We start from the raw sequence: 22,006 nt of genomic DNA on the forward strand, positions 1-22,006 counted from the left end.
AGAGCACATATAAAGAAATTAATGCTTAGAACAGCAAATGTAATTAACACATCCTAAATTCCCTAATCTCTTTTTTAACAAAACATGTCCACTTTGAAGAAAACTAACAAAAAATGCTGACTACCCCAAAGCTAGACTAAGATCAAGGTTGACACGTGACTTAAATTTTGCCATATGGAGACCTCTACTGTACACATAATATGTAAACATAGGATTACATAAAGACTAAAATTATGTGATATGCGTAGGGATGGTAGAAAGGGCCATACACCAATTTTTATGTGATATGCTGCTTGGATTGCAAGGAAAGACGGATCAGCAAAACAGATATCCTTTGGGGGAGCATGACCGATTACCTTTGGAATAAAATTACACCGTATTGTTGTCATGTTGGTTAATAGCTGTATAATAAACTATTGATGAACACAAGTGTATTTCCCATATGCTGTGGTTCCCATTAAAATGGTACATTTAATTAAACAGTGAAAACAGAGCCTTCCACAGGCTGTAATTAAACCCTTTGACTTGTGATCACTTTTGGTAATATGTCCTCTTACCATTCTTACCGTGATCATCCACAGTAAGAATCTCCAGAGCTGGGACTGTTTACAAGTGTTAGTCCTAACAGAATCAGAATATATATATATATATATATATATATATATATATATATATATATATATATAAAAGGGTCCCAAATTTTTGAGTCTAAAGGTGAATATTACACAGAGCCTGTTAAGATGCAAAAACATTTTTTTTTCATTATTTTTATGTGTTTGCTGCATTGACTATTTGTAGATGCAAAATAGTAATGAAATTAGCGTACTGTGGAAATTACCGGATACAAAATTATATCATTATTTTTTTTGAAGGCAAGAGTTAAACAATTCTCATTGAACTTGGTTTGCATTATTAGTAATGCAAGTAAGTTACTAAAGGGCTTTAAATCCTTTAAGAATGTGTCCTTCTAAGGGTTAAACAGCAGAAGTTTCCACCATTTGTACATGTACTGTTGCCACTAGTTTACCTACATCATGAACAACCATAAACACAGACAAATAAAATGAACATTATATGTTGTGATAGCAAAATAGCCATATTTATCACCAACTTTCTGTGCGGTAAGAGACAACCTTAATATAACTTTAAATTCACTGGACTAGCAAAATGTGACACCTTGTAATATTTCCTTAAAGGAAAAAGGAAGAAATCAAATGAAAGAAAAAAATACAATTATATATATATATATATAAAAACAAACCAAAAAATACACCACTGGTTGTAGACAATACCCTCTTTAAAAATGAAACTCAGGTAAAAGGGTGGCTTTCATTTTTAAGCATTAATATTCCTTTAAGCAATGAGGCATCGCATTACGTTACATGTATAAAGCTAAACACTGCTAGCTGAAAGGCGCAAACAATATTGTCATTATGTTAACTAACAACAACTACCAGTCGCCTTTATCTCTTAACAGTCAAAACTGATACTAAAATGTTGCCTGCTTTCATATGCACTTGTCACACCTCATTACACAGTGCCGGATATTTCTATACATTGTAGCAAGCAGCGTGCATATCTTATATATTTAAATGAATATTTTTTTCCCAGTGGCTATCATAAAGTAAGCTACGCATTTCTGCCAGGCTGTAAACTCTGACTGATAAATCTCATGACCATCTCTGGTTTCACATCTGTGCAGATGTAGATAACCTAATATCCCAGGGAAAGGATTAACAGGGCCTCGAATGTAAATCCAAGTACATAAGCAGAACGTTGTAAATTCATGTATGGTAATGTGTAAACACTTTGCTTTATCTATGGAAACCATTAAAATAAAAATTCCACATTTACAAAGTTGTTACGTGCACAAAACTGTCTTTCCTCTCAAAATTGTGTGTGGTTCCAGTTTTCCAGCTTTTATGACTTGGCTATGTCATTTTATGATAATGATAAGAGAGTATTCCCTATATTTGCGTTCCAATGGACATCTTTGATCTAAATGCAGCTGGATACCTTTGCCAATGATTATATGCCGTATACAGAATAATTTCTAATGCCACCAATCAGGTCTTCCAAGGTAATCAACACCAAAACTAATACAACAAATGAAAGAAAAGTAAACCAGTATAAAAAAAAAAAACTGTATAAACAATTTAATTATTTTCTGCTCAACAACACAAAGCAACCAGAACTACTGATATTTTCACTGCTGGCCAAATACACTTTGTAGGAGTGCAAGCTTTGAAGACTCTTTCTCCTTAAAACCACTCATTGAGTTTCGGTTATCATTTCTGTTTAAATTAAAGCAAAATGAAGACAGCGTTTTATGAAAAATGTCTCAATACATCCAAGGAAACATCACTGCTCCTGTAATATGCGGAGCACTTACTGGAAAATGAAGACAGCTATCCATCAGACATTTCTGGAAAAAGGTCAGCCAATGGCCGGTTTGTCCAGACAAAAAAGACATCGTTATTAAGTAGTACTTATGTATGCTGAAAAGTATTAGATGGAAAGCTTTGGAATTATATTTTATCTTTAAACCCACACAGATAGAATTGTTGAAGTACTTCTCTGACACATGACAAGGACTTGCACGCTTGCGACTATGCCAGGAGGTAGTGTTGTATCCTGGTATTCTGCGCAGTTATGAGAGGGAGGAAATCCCAGAGATATATGCTTAAGAAGTTCTCCAGAGTTCTCCACTCCCTTGAGTGGCAGGCAGACAAACAATACTACATATGGAAATTACAGGAGACAAGTGGAGTTTGAATGATACCTTTATTGGCTAACTAAGTACATATAGATTGCAAGCTTTCAAGACCGCTCAGGTCCCTTCATCAGGCATGTTATCTGATGAAAGGACCTGAGAGGTCTTGAAAGATTGCAATCTATATTTACTCAGTTAGCCAATAAAGGTATCATTCAAACTCCACTTGTCTCCTGTAATTCTACGGCTAACACGGTACCGACTCTCATCTTATATGGAAATTAAGCAGTTTCCTAGAAAGTGGGCATAGTTACTGTCATGAGCTTTCTTACTATGTCTGTGAGGGACAATTTTAACCTCTCTCTCTCTAAAATCCAATGCTTTCTCAGAGCAATAAATAGCAGAATAATCAAATATCATAACTTTTACTTACCAATTTGAATTTCACTCAGTGTTTTTTTTTAATTAAAGGTTTATTTTTACTTTACAGCAACAATTCTTTAATAAAAGTTGTGAAGTGTTCTCAACACACCTGATGCATCTTATCTTTCTAAAACACAAAATTGCTGCCCCCCCCAGTTTGTTACAATCCATCGTCTCCCATTGAGAACAGAACACATCTTAAGAATTCTTCTGTGAATTTACGGATATTTTTGTCGCATTGTGGTAATCCTGTATCCACCCAGGCGGCTATATAGTCCCTCAATGTTTTGGAACTCAATTAGATCCACTGGTATGATGCTACTGATTGCATAAAATAGGTGAATTAGTGACAGTAGACCAATTTGTGGAAATAGTCAGGAGGCCAGATGTTGGCTAAGGGCAAAAGACAACTATGATTAAGTACCATAGGGTGCTTGAGGCTGTAGGAGTCCCTGGACACTGACCATGTCTTACTTTGAATGTAGATTAAAATAAAAACAAATACAAATTTAAATTACGTAGTGGTGAGCGTTGGTTTATTATATCTTTGTTCAACAATAATTTCCTCTCATTTCTCATTTACAGTACTACTCACCCACATTATATATGTATATACCCTAAGGGTCCAAAACAAATGTATAATTTGATCACTATAAAAAACAAACAGTCATCAGAGAGGAAAAAACCTAATGACATTTTTATTTGTTCATACAGTTTTGGAACATTGTGTAGTGCTGTCTGTGTCTCTCTGCAATGGCCGTTAAACATTGTAATTTCCATCTGACACTTAGCGCACGGGAGTCACTGTAAAAGTGAATAGAGAACTGGCTTGAGCTGGCCTAAATGGGTTCCCAAGCAACATCAGTAATTGCTACTTGCTACCCAAAATTCAATTCATTATGTTCTTAATTTGTATATGTGTCACACAGGTATTATGTGCTGTATATAAATGCCATCGGGATAATACTCAGCCTTCTGATGTAGATTTACAAACACTATTGTCATGGTTTCTATTTTTTAGTAAAGTGCCTCCCCAAGAAATGTCTCTTGTTGTTTCACGTTCCCAGGATAAGGTTAGAAATGAAACAAAGATTATTTTTTAATAAACACATAAAACATCCTGGTTATTTATCTTTTGTGTTTGGCCACAAATGTTTTGATAAAACATACTGACCCAACAGCGGTAACAAAACCCCCCCAAAAACAAGACAACCCAAACACATTTATTTCACCCATCTAAATATAAGTTAAAATACCCTTTCTGTATAGATTTAACATCAGACATCTAAAGACTAAAGATCATAATAATTACATCTTAAGCCTTGCTTGAATTCTGCTCACATTACTTAAGCTTACAAATCCTCTTTTTTTTTTTTTTTTTTTTTTTTTTTTTTTTTTACTTTTTCTAGTTATCCCTGGCTTAACCCAGACTCGCATCACACAGCCTGGAGCATTGCCAGTTTACATTGCGAGAGCCAAGAATAGCTGGAAAAGAAGAAATCACAGAATAGGCTTGCTGTGCTACCTAGCAAAAATCTGTAAGTAAAAGCACATCACACACACACACACACGTCTCTCCCGAGCGACCTTGTCTGAACTCCTAAATGGCTAGAGCTCAAAGTCATCTCAAGAACCTCCTGAAATCACGAAATTGTATCCAGTAACACAATAATAAAAATAAAGAAGAACTGTCTCTCGCAGCACATATGATCTATTTCACCATAGTTTTATTTGATTAGTAATTCGGTGCTGTCACAGTAGATGGAGTGGAACGGAACAATGGAGGTTACCCTCAATGATTGTAAGGATTTATTGAGTGACAGTTTTATATTAAAGTGCACATAAAGAACCGGTCCACTCCTTCTCTTGGTAATAAGTGGGCATGCTCTTGGACCCCCTGAACCTTTGCAAACATTTCGAGTTACAGAACTGACATGGTTCAAATGAATGTTCTGATCTCTTTGTGAGAACACATCTAGGGCTGCTGCATTAAGGCTATCTTCTGAGACATTAGAAAGCGATAGTTTAAAAGGTTAAAATATGCACTAAATATTCTAACTTACAAAGGTTACAAAGCAAAAAAAACAACTCAAAATGATTACAATCAGGAAGTGTTGAACTGCAGTTCTCCAAGTCCAACACGATGGTAATTCTCTTGTTATATATTATAGTACAAAAATCCTGAAGCCAGGCAAGATTAAGCCTGATGACTGTAGCTCTTGAGACTCACATTCTTAAGGAATCTACAAATTATTAAAATATAAATTACAAAGTTTCATAAATATAAATTACAAAGTTTTGTACATCTGCCCAGGTCTCTTCTTAAGTTTTGTAAAAAAAAAACCAACCAAATATATAAAAGCTCATTTGACAGGCAGCAACACCATGACCTGTATAATACAAGATTTCATGCTACATAATAATGTATTAACCCCAAACTAGTAATGTGTAAAACAGCTGCCTGGTCCATGTTTATGGGGTATCTGAAAATTTTAGCATAACATTTGATCCTTAGGATTTTCCATTTTGCCTTAGCAGCATGATCTGACTGTGAAATTGTGCGGAATGGATGTAGTAAGAGGGATAAACCGGCCACGACTTCATTTCTGACTCTTTACAAATTCCCTTGCGCAATATCTCTTTTTTCCTTAAGGAATCAGCATCTTTATTGTTTTTAGATAATTTACTGTATGTTTCCTTAAAAAGTACATTTTAATGCAATCCAGAGGCTAAGCATTAGCTCAAAATGTATTAAACTAATTGGAAGGGCCTAACTGTATATGTGAAGCTAAATATTTAAAGTGGAAAAACAGTTTGTTGTCCCTGACAGCTGAAGTAAAAAAGAATGCTGTATGAGTAAATTATTGTTTCCAAAAAAATCACTTAACTTAGGGAGAAGCTGCAGCTCTGTAGCTCTTCTCCTCTTTTGTGATCTGACAATTCTTACCACTGATTGGCTGCTTGTAGCATTTGACCCCCCCCCATAAATCACCATAGTATATTGTGGCAGATCACTGCTCAATGGGAAGGTTATCCAGCATGGGCATCCTTTTATATGACATCATATTTCAGGGCTCAGAATTAAAGATGTCAGCCAATGAGGAAGTTGGGGAGCTGTCAACATCTCTGCACTAAATATGTTGTCCTTTATAAAGTATAATATACATTCTGTGTACATAATACCAGCTGTCATGTTATTTTCCCTATATGTTGAAACAGGTCCACTTTAAACAAAACTAGTTAAAGCAGAAAAGCTGTATTTTTAATCTCTCACCTTTTTGAGATATCATTCATCTGTCTCTTTTACATTTTGCTATTTTTTTTTCTCAAACTGGCACCTAATATTTTCTTTCTAAGTGCAAATAAAGTGCCGAATTCAGCAAATATTACCAGGAGCTATGAAAACACACTTTTTTTTTCCTGTCTCACACTGCTAATGAATACGTTTTACAAAAGTCATCTGTGTTTCTTTTAAAATAATCAGAAGGTTGTACACAAAGAGATACATTCCTGGATTGTAAATCTGTTTCAAAGCGTTGAGTTGTTTTTATTATATTTTTACTGTATAATTAATTGCTTACAACACAAGTGTTAATAGTGAAAGTGTAGGCGTTTGAATAATATGTATTACAAAACAAATGCTGTCAGCATGTTATCAAAATATCCTAACTACTGGAAAAATAACACAATATGTGCACAGATTGTTATAGTCTATCAATTAAAGTTTTGTGTTGCTTTCTATTCTTTTTTTAAGGTTATAAGGTTATTATAATGTACAGCATATACTGTACCCATTCAGGTGTCAAAGTCACAGCCAGTATTGGATGGCATACCAATGTAAAAATTTAGATATAAAAGAACTGTTTGTGCAGTCATTACATTTCACTGGCTGGCATGACAAGTCAATGTCCTTTTCAATTCAGTTGATATGTCAGTGTTCTAGCAGCGTGACAGATTGAGGCTTGACAGAGCGTCCATGGAAAAATGTTGCCAAACTCCTTAGAACATTTTGGTTTTCTCTGTACTGATAAATAATAACACAGAAAAAGCTGCTGGAATATACTTTCTTATGCTCAAAAGGGTCACATGACGCAATGTCCCACGTCCACGCAGAGCAGAGATATGGCTCCTGCTTTTTGTGCTAGTAGTTTAACAAGCCCTGCACTGGATGGATGGGTGGATAGATAGATAGATAGATAGATAGATAGATAGATAGATAGATAGATAGATAGATAGATAGATAGATATTGATAACTGGATGCTTATTTTGTGTATAAATAGTACATTTTTGGTTTTTCCATAGAGTTACTGAGTTTAATTTATTTTCTCCACCTCCCTCAATGGTCAGTGATCAGTAACTGTCATTGCCGAGACACAATAAGCCCTAACTGAATTAACACCTCTTCTCCCTGATGGTATACTATTAAAATTTGTAGTGGTAGCGGCCACTAGAAGTAGTTCCTTCTATATATATATAGAAAAATTTAAATATTATATATATATATATATTTAAATTTTTAAAATGTTTGCATTGCAATACAATCCAGCATTAAGAAGGCACTGAGTATAAAACCAGAAAGAAAAAAAAAACTTTACAACTTCTATAAGCCCCTATATGGCATTGATATTAGTGATGTAGTACATGGAAAAGTGCCAAAAGAAACTTCAACATCTGGAGGAAATTAAACCATTCAGCAACCTCTCCATAGGGTGGTCGTGTCCAGAGTAAAATGTAGGAATTTTGAAAAGAAAACATAGACAGTGACACATACATAAAATATGCTGGTCAAATATTTGTTTTGTCATACCTGGTGTCAAGTCTAACACATACAGTAGCTTTCTGCACAAAAGATAATTTAATAAATATATATACATTGCTGCATAATTTTAGGTCAATTTTACTGTTTTATATAGAGGATGTAATATATTAATTTAGCCAAAAAAAGAAAATAAATAAATAAAATTAAAATCAAAGGTCTTGCAGAAAAGACAATAATTCTCACTCTGCTGTGAAGTAAATATGAGTGATGCACCAAAGGATCAAAATTTGGATTTTATTGTTTTAAAAGAATTACCACACAGATTTTAAAATATGACGCATTACATTGGACAGTTGATTTGTTTTTTAAACTAATTGCAGCATTATAACATCATCCCTAGTACCGATGAATGCCTAAACCCTTCACGTATAATTATTTAATCATGTAAGATGTTATTACCAGTCTTTAGTTGAAGTTGATAACTTTTATTGGGCCAACATAGAAAAAGATGTAAAGTTACACGAGCTTTCTGGACCTCAGAGGTCTCTGTTTCAGATGGAATGACAAACTCAGTATCTGGTGCTCTGCGTATTTAAGAGGAGTAAGCAGTAAGGACGATAGGTTCAGAGATGAGACACAGGGGTGCCCTGGGCCAGGTCTATGGCAGTGCCTAAGGTAAATACTGTACTTCACTGCCTATCAATAACCAGTTATTGATAGGCAATAATTAATTAACTCACTAAAGCCCAGCAGCAGCTGTTCTTTTGGAATAGGAGTGCCTTGACCCCAGAAGGTAAATACCAGACATCTCACTACAGCTCCATTCAGGCTTGCACTGGCTGACCAGCCACAGGAATATCTAATATCAGTTTTGTAGATGCAGCTTTACAGACAAATAACTTTCAGCCATATGCTCGAAATGTTCCAAAAAGTAAGATTTATCCTCAAACTAGTGAGAAACACGGCAGTATACTTTTATGTCATAGAATTGCAGGTATAAGACACAGCCATCACATTTACAGACCTGCCATCTCCTACCATGATATATATATATATATATATATATATATATATATATATGATTCAATATTACAATGCACTATTTGTGCTGTGTGATCTACCCCATTTGGGTACGCACAGACATAAGTGAAACATCACATAACGTCATTTTAGCTGAACATTTGCTAGAAATGTTGCATTCTGATAAACACAAGGTTTTTTATTTCCATCCCAAAATTTACTTTATTATTCTACAGTATTGCTTGAGGACGAAAATGATGTTATACTATTTATTACCCTTATTTGTTGCACATTGGATCATACTAACAACATTTACACTGAGGCAAGAACACTCTTTAATATGAAAAGACTTGAGACCTTGAAGATCAGCACATACGCTAATTTATATCTCTCACCAGTTTTGATTATTTTCCCTTTTCTATTAGAGTAACAGAACAACCAGCAGTCTACATGATACACAAAGGACTCGTGTCCCCAAAAACAGATAGATCATCAAAACTCAGACATTTGGGTGCTATATAGGAATATACACCATTGCAATTAAATTCAATAAGACTTTTACATTCCATCATCTTCCGCTATAAAGCCTCACATTAAGTAAAGATTATAACTCTCAATGATATTTCCCATGCTGAGAGCTGTGTTTATTATAATTACAACTACAGATGGAACAAGGACGCAAACTAAGCTCATCTCATTGTCAGTTTGCAACTAAAATTAACTTTGTATTTTCTAAAGCTCTCCAGACTACTGTAACTAGCATTTCCATCGAGGCTTCTTGCTCAGCATTACCGTTTTTCTGTCTATTTTCCAAAGAACAAATTCACCAGATGGTATCACTGGGAGTATACATTTGGGGTTTTCTTAATTCTCTGACATAAAATCTGCACTGATCATTAGGTAAGGTCAGCATACTGTAGCATGCAACTGTTTTATACTACGACCAAAGAGCTTTAAATACAATTTCATTTAACCATGAATCGGCAACATAATAATATACACTTCAAAATCAAACTTTCATTCTTTGCTAATTATACCAATGTCTGAAAATTGCAAACGAGCTTTTCTTTACAGTCATTCGTTCTGCATGTCTTATTACAGCATATTTTTTTAAATGGCCATTAAACTTAAAATAATGCTGGCGTCTTATGCTCAAGGGGTTTTCAGAAAATGAGGTCCAGAGGCAGGATGGCTAGGCTCATCCTAAGAAGTAGGGGTAATAAGAGGAGCCAACAATACACTTAACAAAAATAATCTAAACATCCAGCTTCAAAGAGTTAATGTGTCTGCCTAAGACTCCTCTTATTTACAAAAAATATAGTTACCAAAGCAGTGAATATAAATGCATGTTTACACTGGTCTAGAATGACTTGTTTTCCATATTTTTCATTCCTTAACTTCAACAATTCATGGACATTACTTTAACAACCTGCCTGTCATCACAGTGAACACAATGCCTATACCTTAAAAGGGGGCTATAAATTCAGTTATATTACTGATCCTTCTTTGTAGAGTCTCAGGGCGTCACATGCGGCCACTTTTGGGTCAACAAAGTCTTTACTTATGGCCCTGCACTAATACAATCTATTTGAAATGATTCTGGACACTAGCCACCCAACATGAGGTTAGCCCATCTCCTTTAAATGTAAACTCTTGCTTATTGCCTCCTATAAGAAACAGAGAGGGTAATGGCCGTTTTAAGAATTTCTTACACATGAGTAAACAATGCGATGTAAACAATGTGCATTACGCTCTATAACTGCCTTGTCAGAAGCAGATTTTGGTATCTTAACATGAACAATATTTCACATTCCATTAACCTTCACCGTGTTATTTTAAATCTTTCCTTTAGGTCCCATGTGATGATTTTAATGTTCTCAGATGTTTCTGCAAGCTTCTAAAATAACATGCAAATGAAATATTAAACATGTATGAGCTACTTTAGTCAGCCAGGATTGATGAAGTTGAATTTAGTGCTTACATTTTCCGATGGACCTGATCGGTGGTAATTTTAGGTTCACTGCATACCTTTTTACGGATCTTCTCAAATTACATAATATATTTGGGTCTGCAGTTTAAAGCTTTATAACATTGATCTCAAAGTATTTGATTATAGAAGCGAGGTCACGGCTAGAGACGGTTGTCCTGGTGCCAACTGCTGGAGGAACCCACCAAATGTAACAGTCAGCACTACATTTGGCAAGTTGTAGTGTAGTATTTGGAAATGGCTGCTCATTGCTATGTGTAATTCATATACTAATATGATTTGATTGTATGTTTAAATACAGGGTTCTAGACTAAACTTAAAAAAAGGGTTTATAGCAGTCATGCTAAAAAAAGGCTGCCAAGACAGGACCTCCAGGATGTCTAACATGCATGCAAAAGAATGAACAGTTATACCAGCATTAATGTTCTGTTTTATTGGGTAAACAAGTCTTGGCAATGGACCCTTATAACTGTTCCTACCAGGACCTCATCTGTTCTTAATTGCACCCAGATCTGAAGAATTGCAAACAATATACATTTACTTAGCTTGGCAAGATCACTTCAAGTTATAAATACATCAATATGTTTTATAGTCTGAAAAACCACATTTCTGTCTAAATTGTATATTAAGTAGGCTATAAAGTTAAAAGCTGGATTAAAGAGTATGTTTACTGTATGTTCATATTATGAAAGCGATTTCTTTTCCTAATGCATTCTCTTTGTTTCTGTAATGATCCCAGAAAGGGATGGATTCACCATTGTCGCATCTTTTGTTACAGTAATCATATGTTAATGACTTGCTTCAGAAACCATTTTGGCCTTACCTTCACATTGCAGATTTAAGGTTAAAACTCCGACGCAGTTTACGTTTACAAGCCCTTTTCATGAAACACAAAGACATTATTTAAACCTTTCACTGAGACCTGTGTACTGATTTCTTCATTGGTTAACTAACAGGCCAGCGCATGGTTTCAATTTGATTTTTATTTAAATATTTAGTCATACTTCAGTACTTTCAGAATAAATTGATGCTGACAAATTTTTGAATATTAACTCAAATAGTCTTTGTCTAAGATTATATGCAGTGCTTCCAGTGGTAGCAGTGTTTTGCCCTAGTATACAAGCAATGTGGCAATGCACGCATCAACTGGCCCCTGTGTATGACACAAGAAGAATGGAAGTCATTGCCCATCATCGTTTCTACTTCTCTAGGGCTACAGTGGGGGTGACTAATAGGTCCTGGCACCTAAAGGCCAGCATCTGCCAATAATGCACGTGTCCTCTGGATACACATTTTTTACTCCATGTCTACCATGTGTATCCAGTCAGCAGCCACATATTGCAGGGCCCAATCTACTGCTGAAGTTGCATTATGGGTAAGTATAAAGCCCCATAGGCCATCAGCCCACTAGGCATTTGCCCAGTGTGCAGAATATCAGCCCTGGCCTGTACACCACATAGTCGTCCACTTCTTACATTTTTGCCAGCGTGCCTGGAACCCATCCATAGCTGGTTGTTTTTGGGGCATATACCTACATTCGTACAGCCTCATAGCATAGGCAGGGTGAAAAGATGTTTAGATTGCCAATGGACTTGTGTTATATGTACTACATAAGTGATGATTACACCAACCTACAGTGTCCATAAGAAGCCTCCTCTTCAACAACTGTTTCATTATAATGTATGAAGATACAGTCAATTGTTGGGAAATTAAACTTGGCAGAAAGTCTGTATTTAAAAAAACAAACACTGACAATAAAATAGCATACTGGATACGGACAACTGGCATCATGATTTAAAGAGACAGGTTTGTCATAATTTACTTGAAATCCTACACAGACATATTACTTCATTTGACCTCAATAAAATGCGTTGTCACTTAAGGCATATTTAGTGGAAAGTGGAAATTAATGCAGAAGTGAGAACCTTGAAAATGTCTACAGTGTTCCTTATTCCTCACAATGTAAAAGCTCAACCTTATTATTTAAAATTCAGGATCGCCATATTGCAGCAACGAAGGAAATTATCAAGAGCAGATATTTTGTATGAGGAAAACAAACTGAATTCAGTACCCTTCCACCAAACCTATGAAAAACCCCTTTGCCACACAAGCCACTGAGCATTTTGGCAGAGTCGCTCTTATGTGCCCATACAGTATGCACAAGGATACGGCTCAGAAAGTTATGTGCAGACCAATGCCATATACATTACATTAATGGAGATATAATCACAAATGAGAGAAAGTCATTCAGTGACAGATTCCTTTAAAGGGACAGTAATATATATGTGATAAATATATATATATTTTTTTACCTTTTTTTTTATTTTCTAAATGAAGGAATGTTACCCACTTATAGGCAGGCAACACTATGTATGTTCCCTAGAGGCAGATTTCAGGATTTTACCCTGATGGCTTCCATTCATTGAAGACTAGACAACTGAAGACACCATCAAGTCAAAAGTGGCAGATTTATGTGGCTCTGCATTGTATTTGAAGAAGAAATGATCTACAAAAAAATGACCAAATGGTCCTTTTAATCATATTAGCCTCCTAATCTACACTATCTGACTACAAGCAGATCGAGAACCTTTTAAAGCCAATTAAAGGCCAAAATAGAAGTGTATGCAGATGTGAATGTGCGGATGGTTATTCAGTGCACCTCTTCAATCTCAATTACCCACCATCTGCTCTATACAATGAGTGATGCCTTTCCAGCAGCTCCCTCTGGAAGTACTAAACAGGAGATGCAGTGTCACATTATACAACACAAGCCAAGCTAGTGCAAAGGATGTACACAAACACAATCACTCCCATAGAATCTGACTCCTTTATTCTAATAATTTATGATCCGTTTATGTGACGGTTATTTTTCTTGCAATTAAACAGGGCAACGTATTAAACCAGCAATAAAGAAATACTAAACCATGGTAAATGTGCATAATATTCCATATCAGGTGCTAGCTGGCGCTACCAGGTTCTGTTGTACTGTAAACTCAGTCTCCCCAAAAGCAGGAATAATTTAAACAGCACTGGACACACAGTAGTAGAAAGCAGATAAAAAAATCCAAGACGATATAAATACATTGTTTTTTGTATATTTAATTTTTTAACAAAAATTACTTTTATTTGTATACAATAGGCAAAACCTGCCATTTTTCTTCTTCCTTTTACCCCTAGACAATACATTTTGAATGTACCCCTACTGACTCCAATAAACTAACTCCAGGCAGTTCATTGACTGTTTAGACAGTAATTAAAATGTAATAAATGTCCTTAATTATTGATTGATTAGTTGTTTTATATTGATTTATATATATAACTGTCAAGTTCTGCAGCGCTGTACAACTGTACATCATGTTTAAAATTGGACTTACAGGAACAAAATGTTAGTAGGTCCCATTTCAAATCGGCTTATTGTCTCAAAGGATTGTTACTGGTGTGATAGTCTTTAATGGGTTAACCTGAGACGGAGAGATGAGACTGTGAAGGAGACAATCCTCCTATTTGTTTATCGCCAGACAGAGAAGACATAAAAAGGAGGTTCTGAAGTATTGAATATGCGATAAGAGTGTACAGAGTTATTACATTTTCACATACAGTCATGTATACAACTAATAAAGTCCTTCAAGCAATTAGCAAATTGGATTTTCTGTCACATGCACAGCATAGAGGTTTGCCGTGTAAAGGCTGTGTAATAAGCAATAGGTAGGAAAAATCAGTAAAAGAGCTGTACTTAGCTTATAAAAAATAATTATATTTCCATCATGTATAAACAGGGATCACCTTCTTATAGTTAGCAGCTTTAGTTTTTTCTAAGTGCTTAGATGTCTACTTTTCCAATACAGAGAAAAGAAGTAAAGAGAAGGGTTAGGTGTGATTCCAGGGCATTCGCTGTCTTCTTTATGTAGCTTATAACTATTATTTTAATTCTATTGTCCAATCTGCCAGTTGCGCGCGGGGCTAACGCTTTTGTTTCCAGCAGTGAACTTAATGGGCAACACATGCTATGGTCTATTAGGTAACCTTTAAACTGAGTATTATAATGATCGAGACACCATGCTACCTCTTTTTAATGCATAATGAGTAATATGTTCACAGTAAGGACACAATACATTAGCTAATCTGCAGATGTGTTTTAGTGTTCAGCACAAGAAAAGCAACATGATGCCAAAATCTAATTCAAGAAAACGGAAGAAAATGGACTAAAACTCAAAAGGAGAGATGCATAAACAGGTTCTAAAAATCACCTTATGAAACCAATCTACATTTTTATTGTTTTTAATGACATGGTCTAACTTTAAAACATCAAAAAAAAAGACTGGATGGCAATACCTTTGGAATTAAAAATATTAACGGTACAACCTCTGGAAAATAAACACAACATACCGAAACGTACAGGTTTCTAAAACAACCGAGTCAGTGTACTTGGTGCCCCAATGAAACCAGTATGTGCCCATACACCCGTAAGGAGATAGTATAGGCAACAAGCAGGGTTTTATATTAGTAGTCTGAGGAATATGCTTTTTTATTTCTAGTGTTACAATGTAAAACGGTTTTTGCAAGCTGGTCAGATGTTTGTGTATGATCATAAAAAAAACACAGGAAGTCTGTTTTATAGCCTAGAAACCGAGGATATAGAGGGCTCTTTAGCGATCTGGGCTTATCTAGACAGCATTGTCAGAAGTAAAGGCACACTTCAAATTCTGAAATATGATGCTTGATAAGGAGTACTAATGTAGAAATGACGTACTCCATGTTTTTGTTGTTTTTAATGTAAACTTTGTTGTATTGCTATTTAATACAAAAAACAGGCAAGATGTCTTTACATTTAGTGTCTATGGAGTGTACCATACATACATCCGTATCAGGGAAGAAGGCCTGAACTTTGACCACATATAGGACTCCTGTAAAACAGTTTGCCTACAAAACGTCATATAGGCTGTAATACGAGGGTCTTTTAATTCTTCTTAGTTGGAATTACCCATAAATCAAGCTATAAATCAAGGCTTGGCGACTTTGTTATAGAGTAAGCTCTTGGAAACAGGGCTTTTAACTTACTAACATTTATCTCAATGTAAGATGAGCCCTTTTTAAGGCAATCTATGAGTTTTACATGAATTAAGAAAAATGAAAAGACCCATTAGGCCACCCTGTGGGAAAAATAAACAGTTAATAATTCAGTATGGCTGGATTCTTTAAGAGAACCTCAGAGGACAGAAGGGGGACAGTAAGGATATAGGTGATGATGCTCTAAGAAGAAGGCAATGTAGGTAGAATGGTGAAGGTCTCAATATAAAACAACCTAAAACAATGAGTACAAGATAGCTTCTTATATTTGTTCCAAATACCGTACATTCTAGCTTTATATAAGAACATATAATGTATTAACTATGTACTTTACAACTATTCCTATACTGTATATATATATTTGTGTTTAAAGACATTTGCCATACACTACTAGTAAAATATTTGACAAGCAGAAATAAAATTATGTAGAAGTAAGCAAAAACTGTGGAGCATAACTTTAGCTCTGACATAAATCCGCAGATAATTAGGCAGATAAAGAAGTTATGATATGCAGGCTGCGTTTCAGTAGCTGCTGACAAATAATCAGTGTGATAGCTGTTGTAGAGTCTCCCATAACATATTTTTTTTCTTTATTTCAACATTTAAACACTGAGATGATATCACCTGTAACCTGTCCAATGTAACATGCGGTTGTTTTTAATGTTTTCCTGAAACTTTAGTCCCTAGCCATAGCAGGTATATTATGCATATTTTAGAACCAAGGTAACTTCTGCATTGTAAAGTATATGATACTGTTTTCAAGTAATCTTACTGATCTATGCATTCTGCCAAGACAGCTCAATCTTTCTTGCAGGAAAAGAACTCTGCTCTTTATAATGTAAAGTGAAAATGAATAAATGTTTCAATTCACCTGTGAACGCATGCTTTAAAAATTAAACCGGCTTGACATCATTGATCAAAATCACCCACAGGTTTAATACTGACACAACAAAGAAACAATGTTCTTTTCTAGGACAGGTTTTACCTTTAAAATTTTTACCCCATGGACCTGCTCAGCCTAATGGAATATGGTTAAACAGAAATAGCACATAAGAGCAAATGAGGTGCTTTGCTACAAATACCCACCATTGTCAGATCATTATTATAGTATCATGTTTTAAATGGCATCCTTAAATGGTCTGCATTCAACATGTGAAAAAATGTAAAAACACAACTTATTACATAAAAGCTCTTGTTATTTTACTACAAAAACAACACTCTCCCCCAAAATGATAAAAGTGGTATGGGAGGGTAGTGTAGCACTAGCTATAATCTCACTGTATGTGACATAAAATGACACCTATTGATAAGCAATAAGAATATGTTATTATAGCAATGACATCACATGGGTTGCTAGCTGAAACCATTGAGTACATGTTACAAAACCTAAGCATGATTGTTTGGGGGAACTCTGGAAGTCTATTGCACTTCACACACTACATATATTCTAGGGGAATGAGGAGAATAGAATAGACAGACTAACACAACCCGATACAGTAGATATAGAGGGCCTTGCTTACAAGTCTATGATCTGGATATTGCTTTTTATATTAAAGTTGTTACACTATTACATGAAAAAGTTACATTAAAAAAGTTAACTTTTGTTTGCGAACATTTGAATAACCTTTTGTTACCAGCTACTCCTCTAGGTCAAGGGTGTAGAAACACCTGCTTGATGGAGGATTACATTGTATTTGTAAGAGTGCATTAAACAAAACAATGGCCATTTGATCAATGATGATACCAGAGCAGTACTTGCAAACAAATAAATAGTGCAAAGGATGCATAAATACAAACTTTAGGTATAGCCATATAAATAATCAAGTATATAAAAATAAATAAACTTTGCTTGATAATGGCACTTGTTGAATTCCCTAAAAAATAAAATTAACTCCAATATAAGAGGACTTACCTCATAGGACCATACACACTGGGTTCCACCAAATCGCCGGACACATCGACCCACTTCGACATCCTCATGTGTCGTATACATCTCACGAAGGCATTCGCCAAAGTGTGGTACCATTCTTTTTAACACTTCTCGGCTAAAGATCATTCCTGGTCCTCCCATGCAGAAGTTCTCTCCTGGCGCAAGTCCCAATTTCCCAAGTTCCTCAATGTTCCCAAGGCCAGTTTGTCCCAAGTAAAGGGGTTTGCTGCTGTTCAATGATCTCAAAAAGGCCTCAAGTTTTTCACCTGTTGATGACAACATACAATGTGATTACTATATACACAGACACTTGCCATTATTAGAAGTTATAAAATATATCTTTACATAATTATACAAGTGCTAACATAAGTGTATGTCATTAAAATGACATGCGCAGCTTTCTTTCCCTACCACCACACACAACATGATCCAAACCCCTTCTGCCACAATGCACACAACACTATCTGGCAACCCCAATCTGCTACAACATTATCCAGGAAACCTCCCTCACTTCTCACTGTATGCAAAACTCATAGTCATATTAGCTGAGGCATACAACAAAGGTCCAATCATAATAAACTTTGCCCTAAGCCCTGTCCAGCTTCCCAGTCTAGTCCATTTCTGTATAAGTATATGTTTATCTTGCATAGCAAAGATTTATTGGTGCATCCATGCCTTCTGTAACTATAAAGATAAAAGTTTGGGGACCATAGAATGAGGAACATATGAATTATATGTCTCAGAGTTTGAAGCCTGAAGCAAGCTCACACTTTGATTGGTATGTATTAATTCCAGTTATCTCATGTGATTAACCCCCCCCCCAAAAAAATATTTCTAGTTAATTTCTAGAAAAGTATTAGCTTCCAGTGGCAGTTGCCAAACCTGTTGATCTGCAAATTTATTGTTAATCTAATCACAAATGTTACATTTTAAAGAAAAATAAAATTGCTTTTATATATTTAATTCATAACAATGTTTTCCTTTTGTCATATTTATAAGTTCTTGGGAGAACACAAGGGGATTTTGGTTACCTACCAACCATTTTTTTAACTTATACTTGCTGTCACTGACTGTCTTTTGGCACTGATACAAAGCAGAGTAAACATAAGTTTACTTTGAAATAAGAAATCTTGATAAAAAGCAAAAGTTGGATTCTTTCCATAAGGAAAGAAAGTTCTAAGTACTTGTATGTTAGTAAACCAAAGGGCATATCTGTACTTTAACCTCTTTATAGTGCAATGTTATACACACAGAAAACAAACGAGGATTTTTGGATAGGCAGGTGAGTTGCGTTTCATCTCACTGTGGAAGACTAATTTTGGCAAGTGTCAGGATTCGGCCACAGTCCTGCAAACTCATACATCTGAGGATCTCAGTTCCTCCATCCATGCTGGCTTTTCCAAGAGATTAGAGGTCTGCAGGATCCAGTCCAGGATTCCCATGGGGCTTGCATCAGGCACAGGTGCTGAGCATTAAAACCCCCTGGAGCCTGATAGTCAGAGAGACTGAGGAAGAAGAAGTTTCCCTATGGCTCCAAGGGCAAGGAGAGGTCCTGAAGACGACCATCCCTGAGCCAAGTTAGGCATTACCTGCCTGGACCTTTTCTGTGCTGTCTGGGGGTGATTAGTGGGTGATTAGGCTGGCCAGTCTGGGCCAGTCTAGTTTAGTTAGAGAGGGCTCCAATTGGGAGCTAGGTTGTTTCTTTTTATGATTTTTGTTTGGGGTGTTTTGTTAAACAGCACTGTTTTTCTACGAGCTGGTGTTTCTGACTCTAATTGCCTTAGAGGACTGTGCTTAAGACCCCTAACTGTGACATTTTATGGTGCTCATGCTACAGGGTGTGTGTGTTCAGAATTTAACAGAGAAGTTGTGGGAAACAGTCACAACGAATCACAAGAGTATTGTGGCCAAAATGAATCTCTAGAAGGCTGCATAAACAGTATACAGCAGTCCAAAATGCAGATTAAGACTTACATACCACAAAAATAACGTACACTATTTCTTTGTACTCCACATGAATACAAGAACTAATCTATAGTTTAATTATTTATCAAACATGCATCTAAAGGAAGCTGTAAGAAACAAGGGATCTCTAGGTTCTAAAAAATGAATGAAATTATTAGTTGTCATAGTATATCATAGTGTATACTTTGCAACGCATGTATTTTTAGGTAGACACCTTTACAATTAGTAGGTGATTATCTCTGCAAAGGAAAGAGTGCAATGTTACAAATGTCCTCTTGACTTTTTAATTTATGAAAAGTACTTTTGCAAAAGCATATGTAAATCTATTTTATGCTGTAAAAGGACAGAGGGAGACAAAGGAAAATAGATTTCTTTGTGTGCAATGACCTGGCAAATGGAAAATAGGTTCCATTATCAGAACACAGTTGTCTTTAAATATTGTCTTGCAAACAAGAAATCTCATTTAGAGTTTTCACAAAATTCACATTCTTAGCTCTGTGATTGGATGCATAAAAGTTGATTTATAGTAATCTTAAATTATTGTTCAATCTTTTCTAAAAAAATGTATAAAATACTCTGCTCTCATGGATATCAAACAATTGCACTCACAACACAGGTTTATCCTAAAAAAACAAAAGTTATGTGTGGCACAATTATTGGCACCCTTTTAGTCAATACTTTGTGCTACCTCCCTTTGCCAATATAAAGTTCAATGTTGATGTTGGTGGACTCTTCTTCTTATTATTATCTTTTATTTATATAGCGCCAACAGTTTACGCAGCGCTTAATACAATACATATATTCAAGGGATATGTATCTTCTTTAGTTCAACCCACAAGTTTTCTATGGGGTTCAAGGGAGGGGACAGGGATGACCATGGTAGGCCCTTGATTTTATGGTCAGTAAACCTTTTTTGTGTTTATTGTGATGTATATTTTGGACCATTGTCCTGCTGGAAGATCCAATCACGGCCCATTTTAAGCTTTCTGGCAGAGGCAGTCAAGGGTTCATTTAATATCTGTTGATATTAGATGGAGAGTCCATGACGCTATGTATTCTAACAAAATGTCCAGGTCCTATGGCAGAAAAACAACCCCAAAACATTAAAGAGCCACTAACATTGTGTTGGGTACATTTCTGGAAGTAGCTTCCACTGTTTTTGTTTTCTAATAATGAAAGGTAATGTACAATCACAGTATGACTTCAGTTTAAAGCAAACTGCTTTTTGACCGTCTAGTATGATTACACCCCTGGAGTGCTGGTCCTAAGCATAGAACAATATAGACATATTTATGTCTTTAATGCGTCTTCTTTGTTAAATCAAAACAAAATCTGCTTACTTGTATATACACACTACATGGACAAAAATATTGGGACACCTGAGCATTACAACATCAGGGACATTTATGACATTTATTGCATTCTAAAAACATAGATGTACATATCTAGTTGGCTATAAAAGCTTCCATTCCTTTGGGAAGGCTTTCCACAAGATTTCGGAATGTGTGGAACAAGTGTTTATGCCCATTGATCCAGTAGAGCATTAGTAAGGTCAGGCACCGATGTTGGACGAGAAGTAATACATTTGTATTACTAAGCTAAATAATATCCATTAATAATATGTATAGGATAAATCAAGTTAGTTAATAAACAAAAGTCATGTTTTAGGCCATAAAAGAATTATGATAATTTCTTCAGTTTTTTTCACACTCCCTTTGCTCAGCTGTAACTGATGATACATATCATAGACATCTAGTAATCTAGCCAAGTGCTCTTAATTCAGACAACAAAATATTAATGCGTTAAAAAGCACAAAAGTAATTATGTGTTTTTTATTGTTTGAATTTATAGGCTATGGTCTGATGCTTCAGCACTTAGACCCCACTGTTCAGCTGATAATTTGAGATTCCATGAGTTTGAGTATGTTTTCTGTATATTTAAAATATTCAGCAGTTATACCCTGCATGGTTTATAGGCCATTAAATCTTCATATTAAAATGTTTTGTGCTGTGTTACGAGTTTCTTAAATTTAAAGAAATCTTAAAGGCCATCAGATAGAAATAACCGCTTTTGTGGTTTGTATTGTAAAGGAAAATGTAAGGTAGCATGAGTCGTATAACAGTTCTGGGCTATAGAAGTAA

The 22,006-nt window shown here is 35.4% G+C and overlaps 1 protein-coding gene across 1 annotated transcript in view; it reads right to left on the bottom strand.

Moving 5' to 3' along the window:
• The window catches only part of CHSY3 (chondroitin sulfate synthase 3), a 150,543-nt gene that overhangs the window by 119,498 nt on the left and 9,039 nt on the right, over window positions 1-22,006 (bottom strand). The window contains exon 2 of the mRNA XM_053473644.1: window positions 17,883-18,166. Within this exon, the coding sequence (XP_053329619.1) occupies window positions 17,883-18,166 (284 nt within the window). The remainder of the gene's footprint in view (window positions 1-17,882; window positions 18,167-22,006) is intronic.

This window comes from Spea bombifrons, chromosome 1 (genome assembly GCF_027358695.1).
Source record: "Spea bombifrons isolate aSpeBom1 chromosome 1, aSpeBom1.2.pri, whole genome shotgun sequence".
In the NCBI taxonomy this organism is placed as follows: domain Eukaryota; kingdom Metazoa; phylum Chordata; class Amphibia; order Anura; family Pelobatidae; genus Spea; species Spea bombifrons.